Raw genomic sequence first — 21,413 nt, 5'->3', positions numbered from 1 at the left:
TATAAATAATAAACACCTCTACATAACCAAGTTCCTAGTAGCAATGTCTTGTTCCTGCTTCGTCCATCCTGCCTACAACTGATTGCTTTCTGGAAGTCTGTGCATGCTCTGCTAGGTCTGGCTACAGTCCTGCAACAGGTCAAAGTTGCGAAACACCAACAGGACTATGACCTGGGAAGCCAGGGTTCGAAACCCCACTCAGCCAGGAATCACACTGGGTCAGCTTGGGCCAGTCGCCATCTCTTAGCCTAACCTATCTCACAGGGTTGCTGTGAGGATGAAATGAACACCACCTTGAGCTCCTTGGAAGACAAAGGTGTATAAATGTAATGATGATGATGATGATGATGATGATGATGATATAATACCTTGACAACCCCTGGAGGGAAGCAGCTGGAAGCCATCTGGGCAAGTGCACTCATAAGAACCTTTGGTATTAATGCAGTTCCCTCCACGGCAAACATCGCTGTCTTCTTGGCATTCATCAATATCTGAAATGAACACAAGCAGCAATCAAACCACTTCAGAAGAGATTATGCTAACAACAGCACAATAATATGTCACTGAAATATCTACTGCTGGCAGAAGCTAGGGTATGGTGCTGGCACTGTTTTAATGATCTGGAAACTGCTTTGTGACCACTGTGGTGGTGAAAAGCAGTATATAAAAAGCAGTATATAAATATAGCAAATAAATAATCATATCCTGCCGAAATATGACATATTTAAAATTCCTTGCATATAAAATCCTACACCTATTTGTCTGCAATTTGGCAGCCTTCAACAGCCTCAGAAGGAGATATTACAAATTAATATTACTCTCAATAATTAAAATTGTTATGACCGCTTGCTGATTTCTCCATTGTAAAAAGAAACCCTTAAGGCAGTTTGTGTGAAAAACTCATAGAAAATTTGACTGAATTCCTCATGTAGACAATGGAACTTACCTTCACAATGGTCTTTTGTAGGTGTCAGCTGGTAGCCTTGGCCACAAATGCATCTGTACGATCCAGCGATGTTTCTGCATTGACCATTTGTGCAAAGCTGCTGCCGTTCACATTCATCTACATCTGCAAATTATAAGACAGTGTTTAACTTCAGAAAATGCATACTCTGCCCCGCAAAGCTATTTAAAAATGGTTTAAAATACATTCAAGGTCTTGCATTTTCAGAGTCCATGAAGATCTAGATTATTGGGTCAAAATTAAGATTTAGTGTGTGTTATCAGTAAATTCTATAATACTACTGTTCTTCAAGGTAAATTGTCTTCTCTGGTTTCAATTGCATATTTCTTAGCAATGCCAAGTTCCTGGTGGGACAAATGGCCTGATGGAGCTGGCAGTTTCAATGAAGCAGAAAGGCTTTGTGGGTTTTTTATCCAGACCAGCTCCAATGGTATCCAGTTGCTGTTCATTCAAAGCTTGCAATGTTCTTTCCCATTCTCACAATTTAAGGATAGTCAGCCCATGCCAACATCTGGATTTCAGCAGCAAAATGCATTGCAAATTTACAACCAGAAAAGCACATGTTGCTGTAGGATGGTGCTGCTCTATCAACAAGCAGAACACTCTGGTGTAAGTTCATAGTGAACTATTCATCCAGCACAGTCCATTATAAGAAAGGGAAACTTATATTTTGAGTGCCACCTCAAATTAGCCTCAGGCAGCCTTTGCATGACAACTTAATTTTCCAAGGGCTAGATTCTCATTGGGTAATATCAGTGTCTTTAAAACTAATTTTCAATTACTACAAGTCAGGAGTATGAAATGAGACAACAGGTTAAAATTGGGGCATTTGATATCCCAGAGTGGCTGGTGCAACCAAGCCAGATGGCCGGGGTATAAATAACAAAATCATCATCATCTCATGTGAGATTAATTTTCAAAGCAGCCCATGGTTCTGTCTCCTTTGTTAACATCCCCCCCCCCCCCAGATTGTGCCAACGTTAATCACAAAGCGGTTACATTTCACCAGTTTTCACTCTGCCCTGTGAAGACTTTCCACTCTCCTTTCCTATTTTTATCTTTAGGGGTCCTTCAAATAGAGGGAAGGGTTAATCTTTTTGCCTCTTGTGCTTTTAAAACAGTACACAAAAAGACTCTCCCATGGCATCTGATCTTATGAATTTCTCCCAAGATTTCAGAACACCAGGAAGGAGAATGCAGAGGTGTTCAAGTAGCTCCAGCCCTACCTTTATGTTTACTTTTCTGAAGTGGCATGAAGAAGATTCCACCAACGCACTGAGTGAGGAATACAATTCTCATGCTTTGAATGCCCATGATGAATAAGTCTATTTCACCTCTCTTGGCAGACATTAGGCATGTTATATTTAAATAACAAAGGTATTAATCAACTCCTACCTTCACACTGATCTTTGGCAGGGGACAGTTGATAACCTTGGCTACAAAGACACCTGAAAGAGCCTTCCAAGTTTTCACACTGGCCATTTGTGCAGAGACTGCTATATTGACATTCATTTATATCTGTGGATAACAAAGATTGGATTTAGACAAGACGCTGTCGCTTACAATATTAATTAAGGATGCTTGAGGTGTTTCAGCAGAATTGGCCAACAAGCTTCTATTAACTTTCTTTAATGGTTTTCTCAGTAACGGCCAAACTAGATGACATGTTAGCTCCGTATCTGTGCCGTTACATTCAAATTGCCAGTCCAGACCCAAATGTCCTGTTAGGGGTTTTTGACCCTTTGCCTTCACTAGGGCTCCAGTCTTGTTTATCTTCTACTCCACGCCAGCAATTTGCATACAAAAAAGTTCTCAGTTCCACAAATAGGAGGTTTTATTCCAGGCAGTGGTGTAGTGTGGGTTGCCAGCACCCAGGGCCACGCAGAGGGGTGGGAAGTGGACAGAGTACACATGCGCATTGAACTGCCTAACAGCGTCCCTATCACCCAGGAGACCGCAACCTCAGAGTTAAGAAAAGAAGAATCATTCTGTCATCTGGACAGGCCACTTCCTGGTTCACACGGAGAAGCCATTTGCAATAGAGCCCAGTGACAGAAGCATGCAGCTGTATTGAGGCAGCACCAGATGTTGAAATTTTGCATCCCGAAGAATTTTGCGCCCAGGGCAACTGGCCCTGTGCCCTCCTCATGCTACGCCACTGATTCTAGGGGTGGGGAACCTCCAGACTGGGGACCAAAAGCAACCCTCTAGTCTCTCCCCAGGCCACAACTCTCACTAGCCCTGCTTCTCATCTCAGGAATTCCCCCCTGGTTAGAATCTGTCCTTAAGCTGTGATAATATCTCTTGCTTGTCTGGATGGAGAATGGAGGTATGTGTGTGTAGAATTCAATAGGACTTACTCCCAAGTGAGTGGGTTTGGAATTGAAGCCCTAATCTGCTTTCTACTATGAATCTGAAAAACCACTGGAACTCATCATTTATTATTATTCTTTTCACATGGGCATTCACTTAAGAGTTATGTTTCAGCAGAAACACAAAGAGATAGGTAATTTTCTAAATAAAATATGCACTTAATGAAATAAAGCGCTGCAATTTTTAAAAGGGCTTATTTATGGTTTGGTGGCAAGAGTTATTAATGCAGCCTAGGACACAAAGAACAAAATATCAACAGCATGTGCTAAACAGTGAGTGGCGGAAATAAGATAACTTTATTCTGAACTGTGAAATCAAACTAGTGAGACAGGGTGCAATCCTAACCCCACTAACCTGGGAGTAAGCCACACTGAATTAAATGGGAATTACTTCTAATTAGATATAGTTAGAATTGCAGCCATAGAAGGCTTAGTGATGGTTCATTAGCCATTTAACTAACTTTGTCTTTAAGGTGCCACAAGACACTTCTTTGTTTTTGCTACAAAAGACTAACAAGGCTACCCCTTTGGAAATTCATTAATTTTGAAAGGGGAACACACAGTTAAGGTATTGATGACTGAGATACCGTATTCTTCCATGTATAAGATTACCTTTTTTCTGAATTTTTTTGGGGGGATAAATTGAGGGTCGTCTTAAACATGAGTTAATATGCTAAGTAAGCGAGGGCTGGTGCTGCGGCAGTAGCAAGGAAATGTCAGAGAGGAAGCTGCTTACCTGCTCTTACCAGCTTAGGAAGAGTATTTGGTGAGTGCCAGTATGCAGTGTACTGCGGCACTAGTTCTATCAGCCAGAGTGGGGGCTTGTCGAAAAGCTGCTCAACAGCTCAGCGAACTTACAGAAGAAGCTCAACAACTGTTGAGGGCTCCCAAAAACTGTTGAGGGGTCATGTTATGCAAGTCATGTTTGTACACCTCTAGCTTAGAGTGTTGTCTGTACCTGGGCTCAAGGTTTGTTCCTCTCTGGGGCACTCATGCATTTGCACTAAGCCACGGTTTGGCTTAGCATGGTGTGCGAACTAGTCAGGATAATGGAAGCCAATATTAAACCATGGCTATTCTAGCTTGTTTGAAAGCCCTTAACCATAGTTTTCCAGCTCAGGTGTAACAAGAAGCAACTTCTTGGCTTGCTTCCTCAGCAGTGCAAAGGGAGAACCAAAGTGTCTGTGTGCAAGTGCATGAGGCTTCCACATTTCTTGGCTAGTTAAACTAAGATTTGATCATCCTAATGCAGCCATTATGTCTATCCCTGTTAAGACCTAATCATGGCTTGCAAGAAAACCCTCCAAGAAATGCATCAGAATCACATGGAGAGCAGTGGTACACATTATGGGGCTGGCGCCGAGAAAACACCATATGGAGGCCATTCTAAGCAGCCTCTGCATCACAGACATAATCTGCAGATCAGCCACGGGAGTTTCCAAGATTAGAGTGAAGACTAGCAGGAAGAACATAAAGTTGTACTGGGTATAAAACTCCCATGTGTGCAAGACCCAACTAGTTTCTGGGGTTTGACCATCTACTATCCCAGACATTTAAGTTTTTATCTACAAAAAGAAGGCTTTTAGAGGGGGGGGGAAGAAAAAGAAAAGGTTTATAAAGGAGGAAAGTAAGTAGATATGTGGGAGGGCAGACAGATAATGGAAGTCTGTCTGCTTAAAGTCATAGGAAATGCTGAGTAAGCTCCCCAGAATTTGCCAGCAAGCATTAACACAATAAGACTGTATCAAGGCAGACCTATCTGCTCTGCCTGTCATTTTAAAGTGTCCCTTTTGCTTTGAACATTGAAAGCAGACAGCACAGGATAAGATGCCAGGAGCCAGAGCCAATGTAAGCAATGACAAAAAAACCCCTCCTAACCTAGACACTGAAAAGCCATGCACCAGGATTCCAGACAACACAGGAAAATATAATTTCTTGTAGTTGGATTTTTTTCAGAAAAGTTAACTTCAGAAATGCATGGGCTGGCCTATTCAATGATACACATTGTAGGCAAAACAGATGAAAGAAAGCTAAACATTTTTTCAATTTAAAATAAAGTGAATTTTGACAACTACCTCATTTTCAGTTGTGTGAGTGGACTGAAAGAGCATGGCCAAGCCCTTAGAAAATACCATTGTTCTTTTACTCTGATGTATATTTCACTGTGTATGAGCTTAAGGTTGAGCTGTGCAGAGCCTGAAGTGAAATATGAAGTGTAGAAATGCTTGAATGTGCTTTCCTCACATAAAAAGGAATTACTCTCTGCATTCAGTTTACTCTTGAATGATGCCAAAGCTAGATGTTTTCAGAGCCCCAGGTTACCTCCTCTCTTCTGTAAAATGAAGCAAGATGAATGCCTGGTTTGCTGAAACTGCACACCAAGGAAGTTGAGCAGGGAAACTCAGAGCGTGGCAGCATCATATCACATGTTGACCCATGACAGGGCCTTCTCAAAGATGGTTCTCTGTTTGTGGAATGCCCTCCCTGGTGAGGTGCATCTCTCTCCCCTCATAACTGACTTTTGGGGTAAAAAACATTCCTGTTTAACAAGGCATTTGATTCCTGAGAGGTACTGCTCCTGGCAAACTTGAAATTAGCAAATGTGAGTGCACGCAATTGCTTTAAATGTTCCAAATGTTTTTAGATGGTTTTAAATATTTTTTTCCATTTCATTTTAAATTGTATTGTTTTAACACTTTGATATTTGCTGCTCTGGGCTCCTTTGGAAGGAAGGACAGGAGAGAAATTTAAGAAATAAATAAAATGTCTTGTTGTGACAGGTAATTTTATTATCACGAGAGAGGAGGAGATACTGGGTTGCTGGTTTTAGCAGCAGCCATATACTTCCAGGGAAATCTAGTTGTGATGTGAGTCACAGTCACTCTAATTATTCTTTATCTATCAAATAATAAGTCTACATATCATAGTTGCCAAGGGAAGTTAACATCCTTGCCCAAGAACACGACACTGAGAAAACCTGGAATAACTGCAACAATATTTGCAATAGAAAACATTTTCAACAAGGCATTTACCATAGCATTTCCCGTTCCAGCCTCTGAATCCATCTCTGCAAGGGGCACATTGGTAAGAACCAGGACTGTTAATGCACTCTGCATCTGAACAAGTGTGTGGAATTGTGCATTCATCAATATCTTTAAAAAGAAAACAAATGAAGTTTAAGATTTTAATAATCCATAAAGCGCAAGGGAATCTTAATGCTATAATAGAATTTGGGATGGTATATTTTGAGCATTGGGTGCTACTGTCCTGAAGATGCAGATCTGAACGGAACCATTTATGTGCTAGAATGCCGTGCTTGGTTAAATGATGCCTAAGGTTAAATCTCCATTCACCTATGAGGCTTACTAGGTGCTCTTAGGCAAGTCCCTGTCTCTTAGCTTAACATACATTACAGAAGAGCTTTCCAAACTGTGTGTCGTGACACATTAATTTGTTGGCTGCAGTGTGTAGGTGTGCCACGCAAACACCCCCTGTTCTCCTCCCGGCATTGGAAAGGGGCTAGTTTAACCTCTGGTTTGCGGGCAAAACTGAATTACTGTGTCACAAAATTATGCCTGTCTAAAAAGTGTGTCACCAACATGAAAAGTTTGGAAAGCTACCTTACAGGGCTGTTGTAAAATTAAAAACACTGCTATGAACTCCTTGGAAAGGAGGGCAAGAGGTAAAAAAATCGGGAAATAAACACCTGATATATTTCAACTAATGATTAGACATATTTTTAAATAATCTTGATAATGTAGGCAAAGATCCTAAGCTTATTTATTTGGAAACATGTTCCATTGGGTAAACGGGTTTCGTTTTGAAGCTAAAATCTAAACATTTAAAACCACCTTATCACAACAAATTTAATATTTATATAAGCAACCACAGAGTTAAGGATATGACAATTTTGGGGTTTTGAAAGATCCCTGGTATACAGATTTTATTTTTTTAAATAAAGCCAATGAAAACATAGATGTATAATAAATTATCAATGCGAAAAGTAAAACATGTGTCTGGAATAAGCTATATAAAAATACATACAAATCTAAAATTATGAATGGTGCCCTGCAGCTATCTTACACAGCTTCTTGAAATGTAATCTAAACTATCCACATAGTTTGCTGTAGTAATGAACATAAAGGAAATATGGAACATTCCTTTCCTTTTCTTCCACTGCATCAAATAGCTGTATCTTGACAGGTGAATATCCTTATCTGACTTATCAGAAATTTCCTACTTGCAAAGGAAGAATCAACAATTTCATTCTCTCTTCCTCATCTCCACTTAATGTGAAGATCATTTGGGACCAAGGGACTGATTACACATGGCATATATTTGCATACAACATAAAGTTAGAGCACTAGACACTGCCTGAAGACTTTGGGCTTACAGCCTCATGACCTGTTATGCTTGCAATAGGTAGAACAAACTCCAAATAATGCTAACTGAGGGAAGAGGGAGATAGGACACTTCAGGCTCCATTTGCCCAAGGTCTCATATAGTTGTGAAAGGGAGGTAGGAAGGAGGCTGGGTCAGCTCTTGAGAGTGGAGCTATTTCCCAGGATTGTAGGCTAACCCAGCAAAAGTAAAGGTGTCTACTATGGGTGACCACTTCCCATCAGCCTCTTCTCACAAGGAGAATGGATTGTTACCCATCAGGCATAGCCTTGACTTCAGTGGTACCAAGGGGACATTACAGCTGGCAAATCCAGCCTCTCCCCGAGATTCTTGTAGGAAACCACCAGCTCCACTCTGATGGTATTGGTGGATTATTATTATCAATTGTTTTATTGATGTTGTCTTTCAATCAAGCCATGGCCTGTTTGATCCCATTTATTCGGGACTCTGCTTCTTTCTTTCTTTCGCTGCAAATTCTGTTGTGAAAAATATGCATAATTTTCACACCCTTGACACCTATGAGCACCAAATTGTGAAATCCATATCTAAAGCCATCTTTTAATTTTTTTAAAAATGAACATAAACCCAGTAATTCTTATACTAGCAAAAGCTTGAGCTGAGAGACTGCAGAAGAATATGCTAGCTTAAAAAAGGCATATTCTGATTGAAGGTGACAGGTATGAAAACAGAGTACAAAGACACTGATGATTAAGTAGGAGTAACTGGATATCATTTTAATTCATGAATGAATTTATGTTGATTTTTATTTTTTAACTCAAGGGGATATTCAGGCCAAAACCTAACTTCATATGCGTTGTAAGTTCGACGTGCTGGGACGTTTTGTTCTATAAAATGGTGGATTTTTGCCAATATTTTATTCCAAACCACAAGTGGATTCCTTTGTAACAAGTGAAGTGATGAACTTCATTGTCAATGGCAATTTTCATAAAGAATTTCAATAGAACAAATTTACAGATAAAGTAGATAGTGAGGTTTCCAACTTTAATTTTAATAATTTCCAATTTTAAAATTGAAGCTCTTATGCTCCCCGCTCCCATTTTTAAGGAAGGGAACCTTCTATCGCTGAAGTTTAGCAACAGTGTTGGTTTGCTGTCCATGCTGATTTTGCCAGGTCATTTGGAACAGTGGCACACAGTATGGGAACCAGTACTATCCTCATCTGGTTTATTAATCTCAAATGCATAAACATTGCTCTCTATGGCATAACTTCCTCGGATGGCTTTTCTAAAGGAATTAAGGAAACTAATAATAATGTCTGTGGATGATTATTCCAACATTTCAGAGTGACAACCTACCTTCACACTGGCCTCTCCTGTTCATACGGAATCCAGTGTCACAAGCACATATGTATGAACCAATGGTATTTATACAGCGTCCTTCCCCACAGGTGTGGGATCCAGAACATTCATCAACATCTAGCAACCAAAATGAATACAAAAGTTAAATATGTACTGTAAATACACTAGTCTTCCCTTTCTTTTTAAGAATACACACATTTACAGAGGATGAAAGTCAACATCATTCTAATATGATTGTTCAATCAGTGCAAGCATTCCTAGTTGCCAGCTGCAATTATCTCCTTTCTCTTCCCCTTGCACACTATTCTAAGGGTGGAATCCTTGCACAAGTTTCTGTTAGTGGACTGGGTTAGCTGAATCTGCCCAGAATTCTTATTCTTAGGGCCATGTAAATTATTAATTTTATCACTCACAAGACTGGGTGCTTACTTGCATAAATAGACTATTAGCTGGGAGCTCACAAATCTTAGTTGCAACAACTACAACCTGTAATGTCAATATTCTTGCTTTAGTAACTGCAGGTGTTACTAGGACTGAAGTCCATGAGTTTATTTGCTTACTAATATTTACTGCTGTCCTTCAGTCATGCCCTGATCATGTAAGAGGGCCATTTGTCCAGCCACCTTCCAGCAGAGACTTTGTATTTGGGTTCCCTGCTACAATACCTCTAAGAATGCTCTATGGAACATAGGAAGCCGCCTTGTACCAAGTGAAACTACTAGCTCGGTACTGTCTACAGCAGGACAGGCAACAAGGCAGCCTCCAGATGTTGCTGGACTACAAAGCCCATCATCCCCAACCACCAGCCATAATATAAACTAAACTCTGTTGGCTGGTTGCCATGGTTTGAAAAGCAGTAGGCCTTACAGTAGGCCTGTACACTGAGTTCCTGAACAGCAGCCATAGACTGCTACCCATTTAATCTGTGGATACAAACCTGATAAAAGTTCTCCATGTAAGTGTATCTCCAGGAACAGTCACAGCAAATCACACAAACAATACCACGAATGTTTAGAATGGTCCTATGTTAACATTTGATAAACCTTCTTTAGTGTCAATTAGAAATGGTTGATCGCATGGTTGGCGGTTCGAATCCCCACGGCGGGGTGAGCTCCTGTCGTTCGGTCCCAGCTCCTGCCCACCTAGCAGTTCGAAAGCACCCTTAAGTGCAAGTAGATAAATAGGTACCGCTTTGTATCGGGAAGGTAAACGGCGTTTCCGTGTGCTGTGCTGGTGCCGGCTCGCCAGAGCAGCTTCGTCACGCTGGCCACGTGACCTGGAAGTGTCTCTGGACAGCGCTGGCTCCCGGCCTCTTAAGTGAGATAGGCGTACAACCCTAGAGTCGGACACGACTGGCCCGTACGGGCAGGGGTACCTTTACCTTTTACTTTAATTACAGAGCTGTTTTGGTTGCTAATGAACTATGTGAAATCTATTCTCATGCATGGGAGAGAGAGAAAAAAACCTATCCTCTAAACATATTTTACGACTTCAGCTCTTACAGCAACATTATATTTTCAAGGAAGTATAACTGCACAAATAAATAATTTTAGGAAGACAGAATGAGTAATGACTTGCCCTCTGTAATGGTGGTCAATTATTATTAAGAAATACTCTATGAACAAAAAGAGCAACCTAAGCATTAAGCACCCAGTCCAGTGCTTGTGTAAATCAATGTAAGTAGTTTTCCAATGACCTTAACGGATTTCAAACTCCAACTCTTAGCTATTAGCCCCAAGTATTAAGAGCTTGTTTCATAAAGCACAGTAGTTACCAACACAGTCTGTTCCTTGTTCACTGGCCATGAACCCTGCCTGGCAAATGCATAGGAAGCTTCCTTCTGTATTTTCACAACGCCCAAGGGAGCAGAGATGGGGAGCCTGAGTACATTCATTAATATCTGTTAAAGAAATAAAAACGAAGATTGAAAAAGTAGTACTCTGTCATGACCATCACTTCACTTCGCCCAATATACACAAGACACTAAAATGAAAGACAGACTCTATTAGTACAGACAGATTTGTTTCCACGGAGGTGAACAATAAAGATTTGGTATAAAATTCTGATTCAAAAAGCAGACTTATTGGCTTAAGGTTTCAGAGTATTACTTTATACCAACTTTCAGAGTATTACTTTTCCTTGAAGGAAGGAACTATACTTACTTGTAATAAGTGATCTTTCAGAGAGAACTTATGCATTCATGTATATGGGAGTCAAATACTATATGCCAGCAGATTCTGGAACCTCTCAGAACCAGGGCTAGTGAAGGGCGCTCCTTCTCTTTACACAGTTTTAAAATGGGGCAATATAAAGAAGCCTAGCAGACATTCAGTTCCTTGCAATACCTATCATAAAATTTCATGCACTCCTGTTAGTATTCCAAAGCACAGTCTACGAGGAGGAAAAATATAAAGACTCCTTGAAGCACCTAAGTTTTCTTAATTTACAAGCGCCATCTTTTGTGCATGCAGGATAATTTAGAACACGTTGTGTGCCAAGATACATTTAGGTAGTGTACAGTTCAGGGATGGAGACCATGTGACTTCTGGGCTGCATCAACAGAAGTATAGTGTCCTGATCAAGGCAAGTAATAGTACCACTCTATGCTGCCTTGGTCAGATGACATCTGGAGTACAGTGTCCAGTTTGGGGTGCCACAATTTAATAAGGATATTGACAAGTGCAGAAGAAGGAGACTAAGGTGATCAAGGGTCTGGAAAACAAGCCTTATGAGGAACAGTTGAGGGAGTTGGGTACGTTTAGCTTTGACAGTGAGAAGAGCCATCTTCAAATATCTCAAGGGCTGTCACATAGAAGAGGAAGCGAGCTTATTTTCTCCTGCTCTAGAGGCTAGGACCCAAATAAATAGCTTCAAGTTACAAGAAAGGAGATTACTATCAGAAAGAAGAACTTTCTGGAATGGTCTCTCTCAGGAAGTGGAATGGTCTCTCTCAGGAAGTGTGCACTTGTCGACTCTTCTTCCTTGGAGGTTTTTAAGCAGTGGTTGGATGGCACCTGTCACATATACTTTAGTTAAGATCCCTGCATCGCAGGGGGTTGGACTAAATGACCCTTGTGGTCCTTTCCAACTCTACAGTTCTATGATTCTATGTTTCTGGACTCCCATCAGCTCCAGTCGGTGTGGCCAATAGTCAGGGATGATGGCAGTTGTAGTCCAACAACCTCTGAAGGGCCCCGTTTCCTCATACCTGGTACAAAAGAGCTGCAAAGTTCTATGAGAACAAGGGAGATCTTTTAAAAAACGTATTTTGACCAAGATTGAGGGCCAAAAAGGGAAGAAGCCATTCTTATTTACCATAGTTGTTTCATACAAATTACAGGTTACATTTCTTCAGATCCTTCACTCACTGATCAGTTTAGCAAAGGCAAATAAAATTTCTCATACCAGAACATTTTGTTTGTTGATCATTAAGCTTGTATCCATCATTGCAGAAACAGGTGTACCCCACAGGCAAATTAACACAATGTCCTGCTCCACAAATATCTGGGTTCACTGTGCACTCGTTGATTTCTAAATAGAAAGAAAAACATACCTGGAGCAGGCCATTTAAAACATTTGCATAAGTCCACTACTATTCTCAATTTAAAAAGGAAGAAAAACCATTCAGAGTGGCTGGGGCAACTGAGTCAGATGGGTGGGGTACAAATAATAAAATTATTATTTCAGCCTCTTGTTATCCAACCCAGTGGCTGTGGAGCAAGAAGCCAGTACAGAGTTGAAACAATACTTAAAATAAACAGCCGGACATACACCCTACAAAAGCTTGCCTTTCCGTTCCCTACATTTACATACTACCCTAATGCATCTGGAAATCAAGTGAAAGGAACTGGCCTGTAAACATGCAAGAAAAGTTTGATAGAGATCCAAGCTCAAAGATCTCCTCAGTGAATGGGTCAACATGTGCTGTGTACACCGTTTTCTTCTTTGGAATAGTTATGAGGAATTTGTAAGTGAATTGAAGTATGGTTTTAATCTTTATAGAAAAAAAGAAACCCCTGGTAGTTATGTCAAATGTTGATGCACGTATTGTAAGCATCTTCCACCTTCTCATCTCAGGGTTAAGACTGGAGCGTGCCAAACCTTCAGGGCTCAAGGGTTGACATTCTGGATGTGTTGCCCCATGTTAAAAAGCCACACACATTCTCCCCCGAGTTTTATCAACCTAAGCCTTTATATTAAAAGTTCCTAATGGTGCTGGTCCAGTTGCTTCCAGGGGCAAGCTTGACTTCATCCACAGGCTATTCTTTAGGCAATAGTTACTTCACAACTCCTGAAAGCTGAAGCAGAACTCATTCAGTTAAGGGGAGTCAGCCCTGACTCACCTTGGAAGAAAAGAACCAGTGACACCAGCAGGGACTTTGTCTACTAAAGCCTGAGAACATTTTGCTTGCACAACCAACCAATATTTTAGATGCTAGGAAGTCAAACTTCCCTGCTGCAATGTGATTTGTGATTAAGAAGTGGAAGTGGAAGCACAAGAAGTGTCTCAATACAACTCAATACAACTTAAAGATGAAGTTGGCAGTTATTTCCATGCAGCCACTATGGTGGATTCTGGGACACCAAGCAATTTTATTCACATTGACTTTGTGGTTTAGAACTCCATCCTTCTCAACCCTACAGCAAAAGCAGTAAAAAGGGACACTGAGATCTGTGGAGGTTGGGGACTGAACCCCTTAATTTGCCCGATGCCAGGCCCGGTAATTAAGTCAAAAGGATATGCAATGTTTGCTAATAATGCACACACTGTAGAAACATTTTTAATATGCACCACAGCATTTAGGTAGATAACCAAGGGCATAGGAAGTTCCATCCTTTACATTTTCTGTACAATGTCTGCCTCCAAAAATTGCCTTCTGGAACCTATTCAATACTTCATATTAAATGCACAGTCCTAGATGCTGAGAGAAGTTATGGCACTGAAATGAATACTGATTATACAATTTGCCCAGACAACTATCACAGAATATGAAATAGTGGGATCTGCAGTAATTTATTATTATTATTATTATTATTATTATTATTATTATTATTATTATTATTAACTTTTAGAGTGGTGCCTCGCAAGACGAAAATAATCCGTTCCGCGAGTCTCTTCGTCTAGCGGTTTTTTCGTCTTGCGAAGCAACCCTATTAGCGGCTTAGCGGCTATTAAAGGCTTAGCGGCTAAAAGGCTATTAGCGGCTTAGAAAAAGGGGGGGGAAGCGAAAAAAATCGCAAGACTCGCAAGACGTTTTCGTCTTGCGAAGCAAGCCCATAGGGAAATTCGTCTTGCGAAGCGCATCGAAAAGCGGAAAACCCTTTCGTCTAGCGGGTTTTTCGTCTTGCGAGGCATTCGTCTTGCGGGGCACCACTGTACTACAGCCCTTTTACTGATACACAGAATAGCACCTGTCATTTATCTCATCTGTCCTAAAAAGGATTCTGTTAATTGGCCCAAAGGATCACCCAGCAAGCACATAGCTTAATGTGCTAGCTAACAATGTAATCTATTAATAGCATATGCATTTCTTTTTTAAAAAAGAAAGCAACTGTTTATTAGGCAAACTTGACCTCAAATGGAATACTGATGGATGTTGCAAAGATTCAACAAATATAGAACATTCAGAGACATAGAGATAAACATTGTATTTAGAAATTGCAGGGTATGCTGGAATATATCAGTAAGTTTATAGCAAACTACACAGCTGGTAGTACTTAACTAAGAAAAACCCTTTGCAAAGATAAATTGAAGCCAGAGTATTAAAGAAAGTTCCAGAGCCTGGAGAATATAGAAATATCATCACTACTGTTGAAATTCTTTGATCCGCTGGAAAGGGTTGATCAAAATTTTCCTCACAGATGCTTTGGAGGAGAGACATTAATAAGATGCTATGCTACATGGCTATATTGCATACCACTCCTTAGAAACAAGTGTGCGCACTGGGGGTAGAAAACTTAACATTTGTGACGTTTAAACACAGAACTATGACAGAATTCCTGAATAAATGTAGCAATCATAGAAAAAGAGGTGTGGTTCTCTTGTGGATCAGGAAATGGTTAAGTTTCAGGAAGCAGGCGGTAGGAATAAAGAGACAGTTCTCTAAGGAAGAAGGTAGAAAGTGCCAAGGACTGGCATTGGAAACTGTGCTTTTTAACTTGTTCATAAACAACTTAGACCTAGGAGTGAGCAGTAAGATGGCCAAGGTAATAATAAAATGATAGTCTGTTGTCCAGGGTTGTTGAAACAAAAGAAAAAGAATTCTGAAGAACTCCAAAAGAACCTCTTCAAACTTAGTGAAATGGCAGTAAAAAGTCAAATGCAATTCAATGTAAACAAGTGTAAAATGATGCATACTGGGGGCGGGGGAAGAATCTTAATTTCACATACATGCTCATGGGGCCTGAACAGGTGGTGGAGGATCAGGAACAAGACCTTGGAGTCAATGAAGATGTTGACTCAGGGTGCAATAGCTATTGAAAAGGCAAATTCCATGCTCAGGATCATTAGGAAAGGAATTTTAAATAAAACTGCCAATCTCTTGGAGGTGAATCCTGGAAACCTGCTCACTGCTAGACTTTTCCTACCTAGCCTGGAAAGGTGGGACCCTGGCCGTACAAAAGCTGAGGGAGTATGTTTCTCAAAGAATGACTTCCACACACAACCCAGTTCTAGATCAGATTCTGGAAACGATCCCCAAATTATTATTTTCATTAGTCACCTTTAGAAATCAATGCGATTTTCTCAAGTTTTTATTCTGGAATATGGGTAAATTCACAAGATCGCTCACCATGTCATGTCTGTGTCTTTTCATATGCTTTTAAGGGGGATATGCGTTAATGCACCGCTTATAGAAAAAGGCATTTTAAGAGCTTTGGGGAGGCATATCTGCATAAAGTATGCGTCCTGAAATGTAATGTGCCTGTATGTGGAGCTGACCAGAAACTGTCCCCACATGAATACAGAAAAAATGTAGTTGAACCATGGTATACAAACCTGCAAATACACTCCAACTGAGGGAATGCAGGAAGCAGGTGGGTGGAATCCTTTAGACTTCTCTATTTTATATACACAATGTAAGTCAACTGCGAACTGCATGCTGTCCATATGACCAGACTTGCTGAAAATAACATACAATTCCACCCTCTTAAACTGAACATTTTTGGCACTGAATTTTCCTGTGTTCTGCTGCTCTATTCTTCCTGTTTGACGCTCTAATAGCCCTCAGTTATTTGGGAGTATGCACCCATTTCTACCTCCAGCCATTATTTTGTGGGGAAAGTATGCATCATACCTGTAACTTGAGTTGGTGCTATTACTTGACTAGCACTTGAAGTAGACACATCTGGGCCAACTTCTACAGGCACAGGAGGAGAGGTCTTTTCAACTACTACTGTGCAAAAGAAAAGAGAAAATTATTTACGTATGAGGAAGGCAAGTTTTAAAATACGTGCACGGCTTAATGAACTAATCATTAATGGAAAACTGTAGTAAGGGTCTCTTTATATGTTTCTAGGTGGTGCATGTTACAGACTCCCATTGTGTATCTTCTAAAATCCTGAATTTTGAAGAAACGGCACATCTTCCTTTAGTTGCTAGTGCCTTTTGCTCCCCACAAAACATGCCCAGAGTGCATGTGTTGTTATAAGGAGATGCTCAATACTGTTATATGCTTTAGTCTTACCAAGCAGCAAACACATGAACATCTGCTAAATTACTCAAAACAATTTCTTATTTTGAACACTGACTAACAGTCTGACCTATTTGTTACTCTGGTGCATGTGAAAGAAATCTGGAACTGTGTAAAACTAATAAAGCAAGTATAGTGACGAAACTTCACTGTCTAAGCATCACTGAATGAGATGTTTGAAATACACGAGGGATTGTGGGACCACTTTCGGAAAATTTGTTCCCACCTCAATTCACTTTTTGGTGCCTAAGTTAAGTGTCTACCACATTCAGGAAGATGAAAAGGACTTCCAAACCATTCTCCATTTCAATTAAATCTATTTCTCTTACACTTCAACATATGCCCCTCCATAAAATTTTTGCACATAAAAATTCATGGGCACAATTAACCAAGCACAGCTGCTGTACAACCTCCATTGAGTTCAGTAGACTCATTAGCAATCCAAAGATTTGTGGGTTTCATGGGTTCATTGCTCACTAGCTAAGTAGAGAGTACTTTATCACACTGAGTTGCACACAGTGAACAGTTTTGCAGTCATTTCCCTTCTTCAGCCTGCCTCAGGCATAATGATGGAAGAGATAACAGTGCAGATGTAACCATTGTAAGGAGATCAGGAGCGTGGCATGGGATTGCATGCTCCTCCTCCCCTTTGCCAGAGCAAATTACCCCCTCCCTTCCTTGGATATATACATAATATATCTCCTTTCAGTAGAATACTCTCATGCCAGCTAATAAAAAAATTAAATAAATGAAAGCGCACCAAAACAACGTAACACAACAAAAACACACAGCCCAAAAAAATAATAAAAGTATTAAAGCACAGAAGCATCCCTGGAGCTAGGTAGAATCAAGTTCAGCTAATGTTTAACAAGGCCTGGAATAAGAGAAAGGTCTTTGCCTAGCATTGGAAAGGTTTAGGAAAAGCCACTAGTGAGCCTTCCCAGGGACTGCATTCCAAAAACAGCAGAAACATTCCTTCCATTGGTTGCAATCCACCTGAGTTCAGCAGATGGAAAGACCTAAGAAGATACTCTAATGATTATTTCAATTCCTATTTGAGAAAAGGGCGCCCCTTTAGGTACCCCCTTTAGGCAAGCAGTGTGGTCGCACCAGGGGCTGGCACCAAGCTGAAATGCATCCAGAACTGGATTTGTACAGCAACCACCAACTCAAGCATATTGACCAGGAAGGGGAAATGGATGGGTCTCACAACCCTTCTCTCTCATAAGAAAGCATGTTCTTGGACCCAGCTGATGAACCCTCACCTGCTATATGTTATAAGCCAAGGGAGTCAAGAAACAAGGAGACAGTCAGCCACACCCCACTAAGCACCTTTTACATAGCCTTAGTAACAACTAATATTCACCCAGCAAAGCTGGGCAACAAGGTTCCCTGTGCACATTCATTGCTTGAAGGCAAAATCAGTGGCATCCAAATTAAAGCAAGTAAGAATGAGCAGTGTTGAGGGAGGAACTGGCTGAGACCAAATCCAAAGTGGCCTCATCTCCCAGACTAATGAGTGGGTTGGAACATAGTCCAGAATTCTGACTCAAACAACTCTGATGTGGTGGTCCCACTTTATTCCTTTCTTTAAACTGGTAACCACCATTAGCAACAGTTTGAAAGTGGGAGTGGCTGCCTTATGCAGTGAAAACTGTCTTACAAATACCACCTGAAAGTCATGGGATATGATAATGTTCTGTTACTAGCATGAACACTGTACAGAAAAACATGTGGCTGTTCCATAGGTCTGTAGGAACAGCCATCTTTTTTGTAACTCAGTAGAGAGTGATGTCATTCCAGAACATTCCATTTCATCAAGGAGGCATTTATTGTCGCATTTAGACTATGCATGGCAAAAATCATTTATAGTCAAAATACATTTTGGTACGTGGGATTGCTAAAGCCTACACCCTTTTTAATTCCCCTCCCCCCAAGTGTGTAAAGCTGAATGTACACAAGTTAAATGTGTGTAAGTTGTGAGTTAGCTGTATTGTTTCTTTGCTGCCTTCACCATCCAGAGTAGGCTTGAAGACAGATTGTTGCCTGTATTAAGAAGAAGAAGAAGAGTCTGGATTTGATATCCCGCTTTATCACTACCCTAAGGAGTCTCAAAGCGGCTAACACTCTCCTTTCCCTTCCTCCCCCACAACAAACACTCTGTGAGGTGAGTGGGGCTGAGAGACTTCAGAGAAGTGTGACTAGCCCAAGGTCACCCAGCAGCTGCATGTGGAGGAGTGGAGACGTGAACCTGGTTCTCCAGATTACCAGACTCTTAACCACTCTTAATCACACTGGCTCTCACACTTAAGCTTCATACTGTTTCCTGCCACTTTCTTCTAAGCCATTTCCCTAACTAGTAAATGGAGCTGGTAAACCAAGGAGCAAAACAGGATCTGCTCAACAGGCAAGAGTGTGGGGGAACTATTGATGCTCTGTGAACTATTATACTTTATGTAACCCCTACAGAGTGACTAGGGTTTGACGGGGCACTGGTCATGTCAAAAGGAAACTTGCCAGGGACTCGGGGGGGGGGGGGATCTTTCAGATTTCATCACCGTTCTAACATATCCACTGATCATGAAGAGAAAAAAAGCCATTGCAAGCCTAAACCTCATCAGGAAATGATCTGACCTGAACAAGGAGAAATCACAATCTTTATGCCACATTGAAAACATAAAAACCAAACCTTTGCATTGATGCTGAGGTCCACTAAGATTATTGTTTTCAGCTCCCACAGGAAGATAGTTGAGCAGAAGGATGCTAAGAACAGAATTCCTAATCTGTCCTGATTGTCCAACACAAATTTGAAATAATCCAGGGATTGTGGGAGTATGAGACGGAATCCTTAGGGAGTACAGCAAAAGACAACAACCAACATGACCAAACCCTCAATCCTGTATTGGTGTTAGACTAAGAAAACAGAATGGAACAGCTGAGAGAGGTCAGCTACTTCCAGGCTCATCCTTCCACGTCCAGTAACGTAAGCCAAATCAGCATCCACAATCAAGACATAAATCATTGCCGTTTTACTGTTAACTGACCTGACATTAATACAGCAGCATTATCTGACCCAAAATACATATTGGGAGGGAAACTGAGGTCACTGTTGCTGGAAGGAAAACCAGAATGAGGACTAGGCTTTAAGATTCTGAATTTCCATCTCCCTGCCTGGCTTGTCCGATGCCCACAGCCATGGGTGTCCACTTGAAATTCCTGCAGTAGTACAGCAGAATTATGGCAGCACTGGCCTTAAATATGGTTAATAAACCATGGTTAGCTGTAACCAGACTTTGCAAACTACCTTTTAACCAACAAGTCAACCTGGCAATTCTGTAAGTGAAGTGAAACTTGCAACCCTGTTTCTAAGCCTGGTTTAATAGCTAGCCATGGATATTATCAATGCAGACTAAAGTGCCAGGAAAATTGGAAGCTGCCTTATACTGAGTGAGGCCATGGCCCATCCAGCTCAGTATTTAGGTAGGGGTCTTTTCTATCTCTACATGGGCATGCCAGGGATTGAACCTGGAATGTTGTGCATGCAAATCATTGAGCTATAGCTGCACCTTAAAAAAATGTTAGCTGGGTAAGGGAAAGGAATTCACAAAGGAAGAATGGAATGAGATGGAATGCATGAGTAACTGCTCCTGAGTGTTACATCTGCACTAGGTCTAATTTTCTTCACCAAAGAGTCTTGTCTAGTGGACTTTAAAAGGATTATTCATGTAAAGATAATAAAATTTTGCTAGATTAAGCCCTTCTTTTTAAAATGCAGAACATTAAATTAGAAATAAAATTCTAAAAAGGAAAGGAATATAGACACCATAAGGAATTATTCCATGCCATTTTTGCAAGGATTCTCATCCATTAAAGGAGGAGTCAAAAAGAGCTACCTGGAAATTGTGGATGCAGGTTAATAGTTGAAATCCCAGGAGAAAGCTGAGGTTGACCAGGTTTTTCTCGGTCATCAAGTGAAACTAATTCCTAAAAGAATGGTTAAAAATTAAATGGGTGATTATGTGGTTTTAATGTGAGTCTCCCCAATTTTGTAGTGAAATTTTGCTTTGAAAAAATGATGTTTCATAGCAAACTGTGTGTGTTTATATATAGTTTAAAAATAAGAGCAAGCATTAACTCCTTGTAATTGGTTCACTTTCCATTCAGCAGCAGCTCTTGTAGACAATGTCTTTTTATCAAAATTTATTAGGTAAAGATAAATCTTCTAAATATATTGATATACATATAGTACATAAAGCCAAACATACATCTATTTGTAGACTTGTGATTAAAAATAACTTATCCTTGCATATGCACATCTGATTTTAATATGCTTAGATGCAGGAATGCCTCTTACAACTAAGAGCTCAGAACAGGCACACATATACAAATAAAATATCAACACACACACACACACACACACACACACACACACACACACACACACACACCATCTACACATTATTGGTGAGATACAGAACAAAGTTTGGTGCATTTAGGACCCATTGCAAACAATGGTACCTCAGAATGCCCAACGCTCCCCATGGCTGAAATCCTCCATTTTGCTGGGTGGACTAATTCTCTTTTAGACTACCGGGGATTGTGTTTTACAGCTGTGTGCAGGGCTGACCCCTGTAATTGTAGAATTACAGATTAAGGGCTGCCAAGC

General features: G+C 40.6%; 1 protein-coding gene across 13 annotated transcripts in view; it reads right to left on the bottom strand.

Moving 5' to 3' along the window:
* Window positions 1–21,413, bottom strand: part of LTBP1 (latent transforming growth factor beta binding protein 1) — a 196,793-nt gene that overhangs the window by 41,585 nt on the left and 133,795 nt on the right. For 4 of the 13 annotated variants that reach the window (XM_081188004.1, XM_081188012.1, XM_081188005.1 and 1 more), the window contains 9 exons: window positions 20,641–20,731; window positions 16,352–16,450; window positions 12,462–12,587; window positions 10,831–10,956; window positions 9,054–9,173; window positions 6,369–6,488; window positions 2,360–2,482; window positions 947–1,069; window positions 369–491 (listed from right to left, as the gene is read on the bottom strand). In XM_081188004.1, the coding sequence (XP_081044130.1) occupies window positions 369–491; window positions 947–1,069; window positions 2,360–2,482; window positions 6,369–6,488; window positions 9,054–9,173; window positions 10,831–10,956; window positions 12,462–12,587; window positions 16,352–16,450; window positions 20,641–20,731 (1,051 nt within the window). The remainder of the gene's footprint in view (window positions 1–368; window positions 492–946; window positions 1,070–2,359; window positions 2,483–6,368; window positions 6,489–9,053; window positions 9,174–10,830; window positions 10,957–12,461; window positions 12,588–16,351; window positions 16,451–20,640; window positions 20,732–21,413) is intronic. The other 9 variants (XM_081188009.1, XM_081188007.1, XM_081188008.1 and 6 more) reach the window with 3 other exon arrangements.

This window comes from Podarcis bocagei (assembly GCF_964188305.1).
Source record: "Podarcis bocagei genome assembly, chromosome: 3".
NCBI lineage: Eukaryota > Metazoa > Chordata > Lepidosauria > Squamata > Lacertidae > Podarcis > Podarcis bocagei.
The sequence above is the reverse complement of the archived record's forward strand: the minus strand, read 5'-3'. Positions and strand labels throughout refer to the sequence as shown.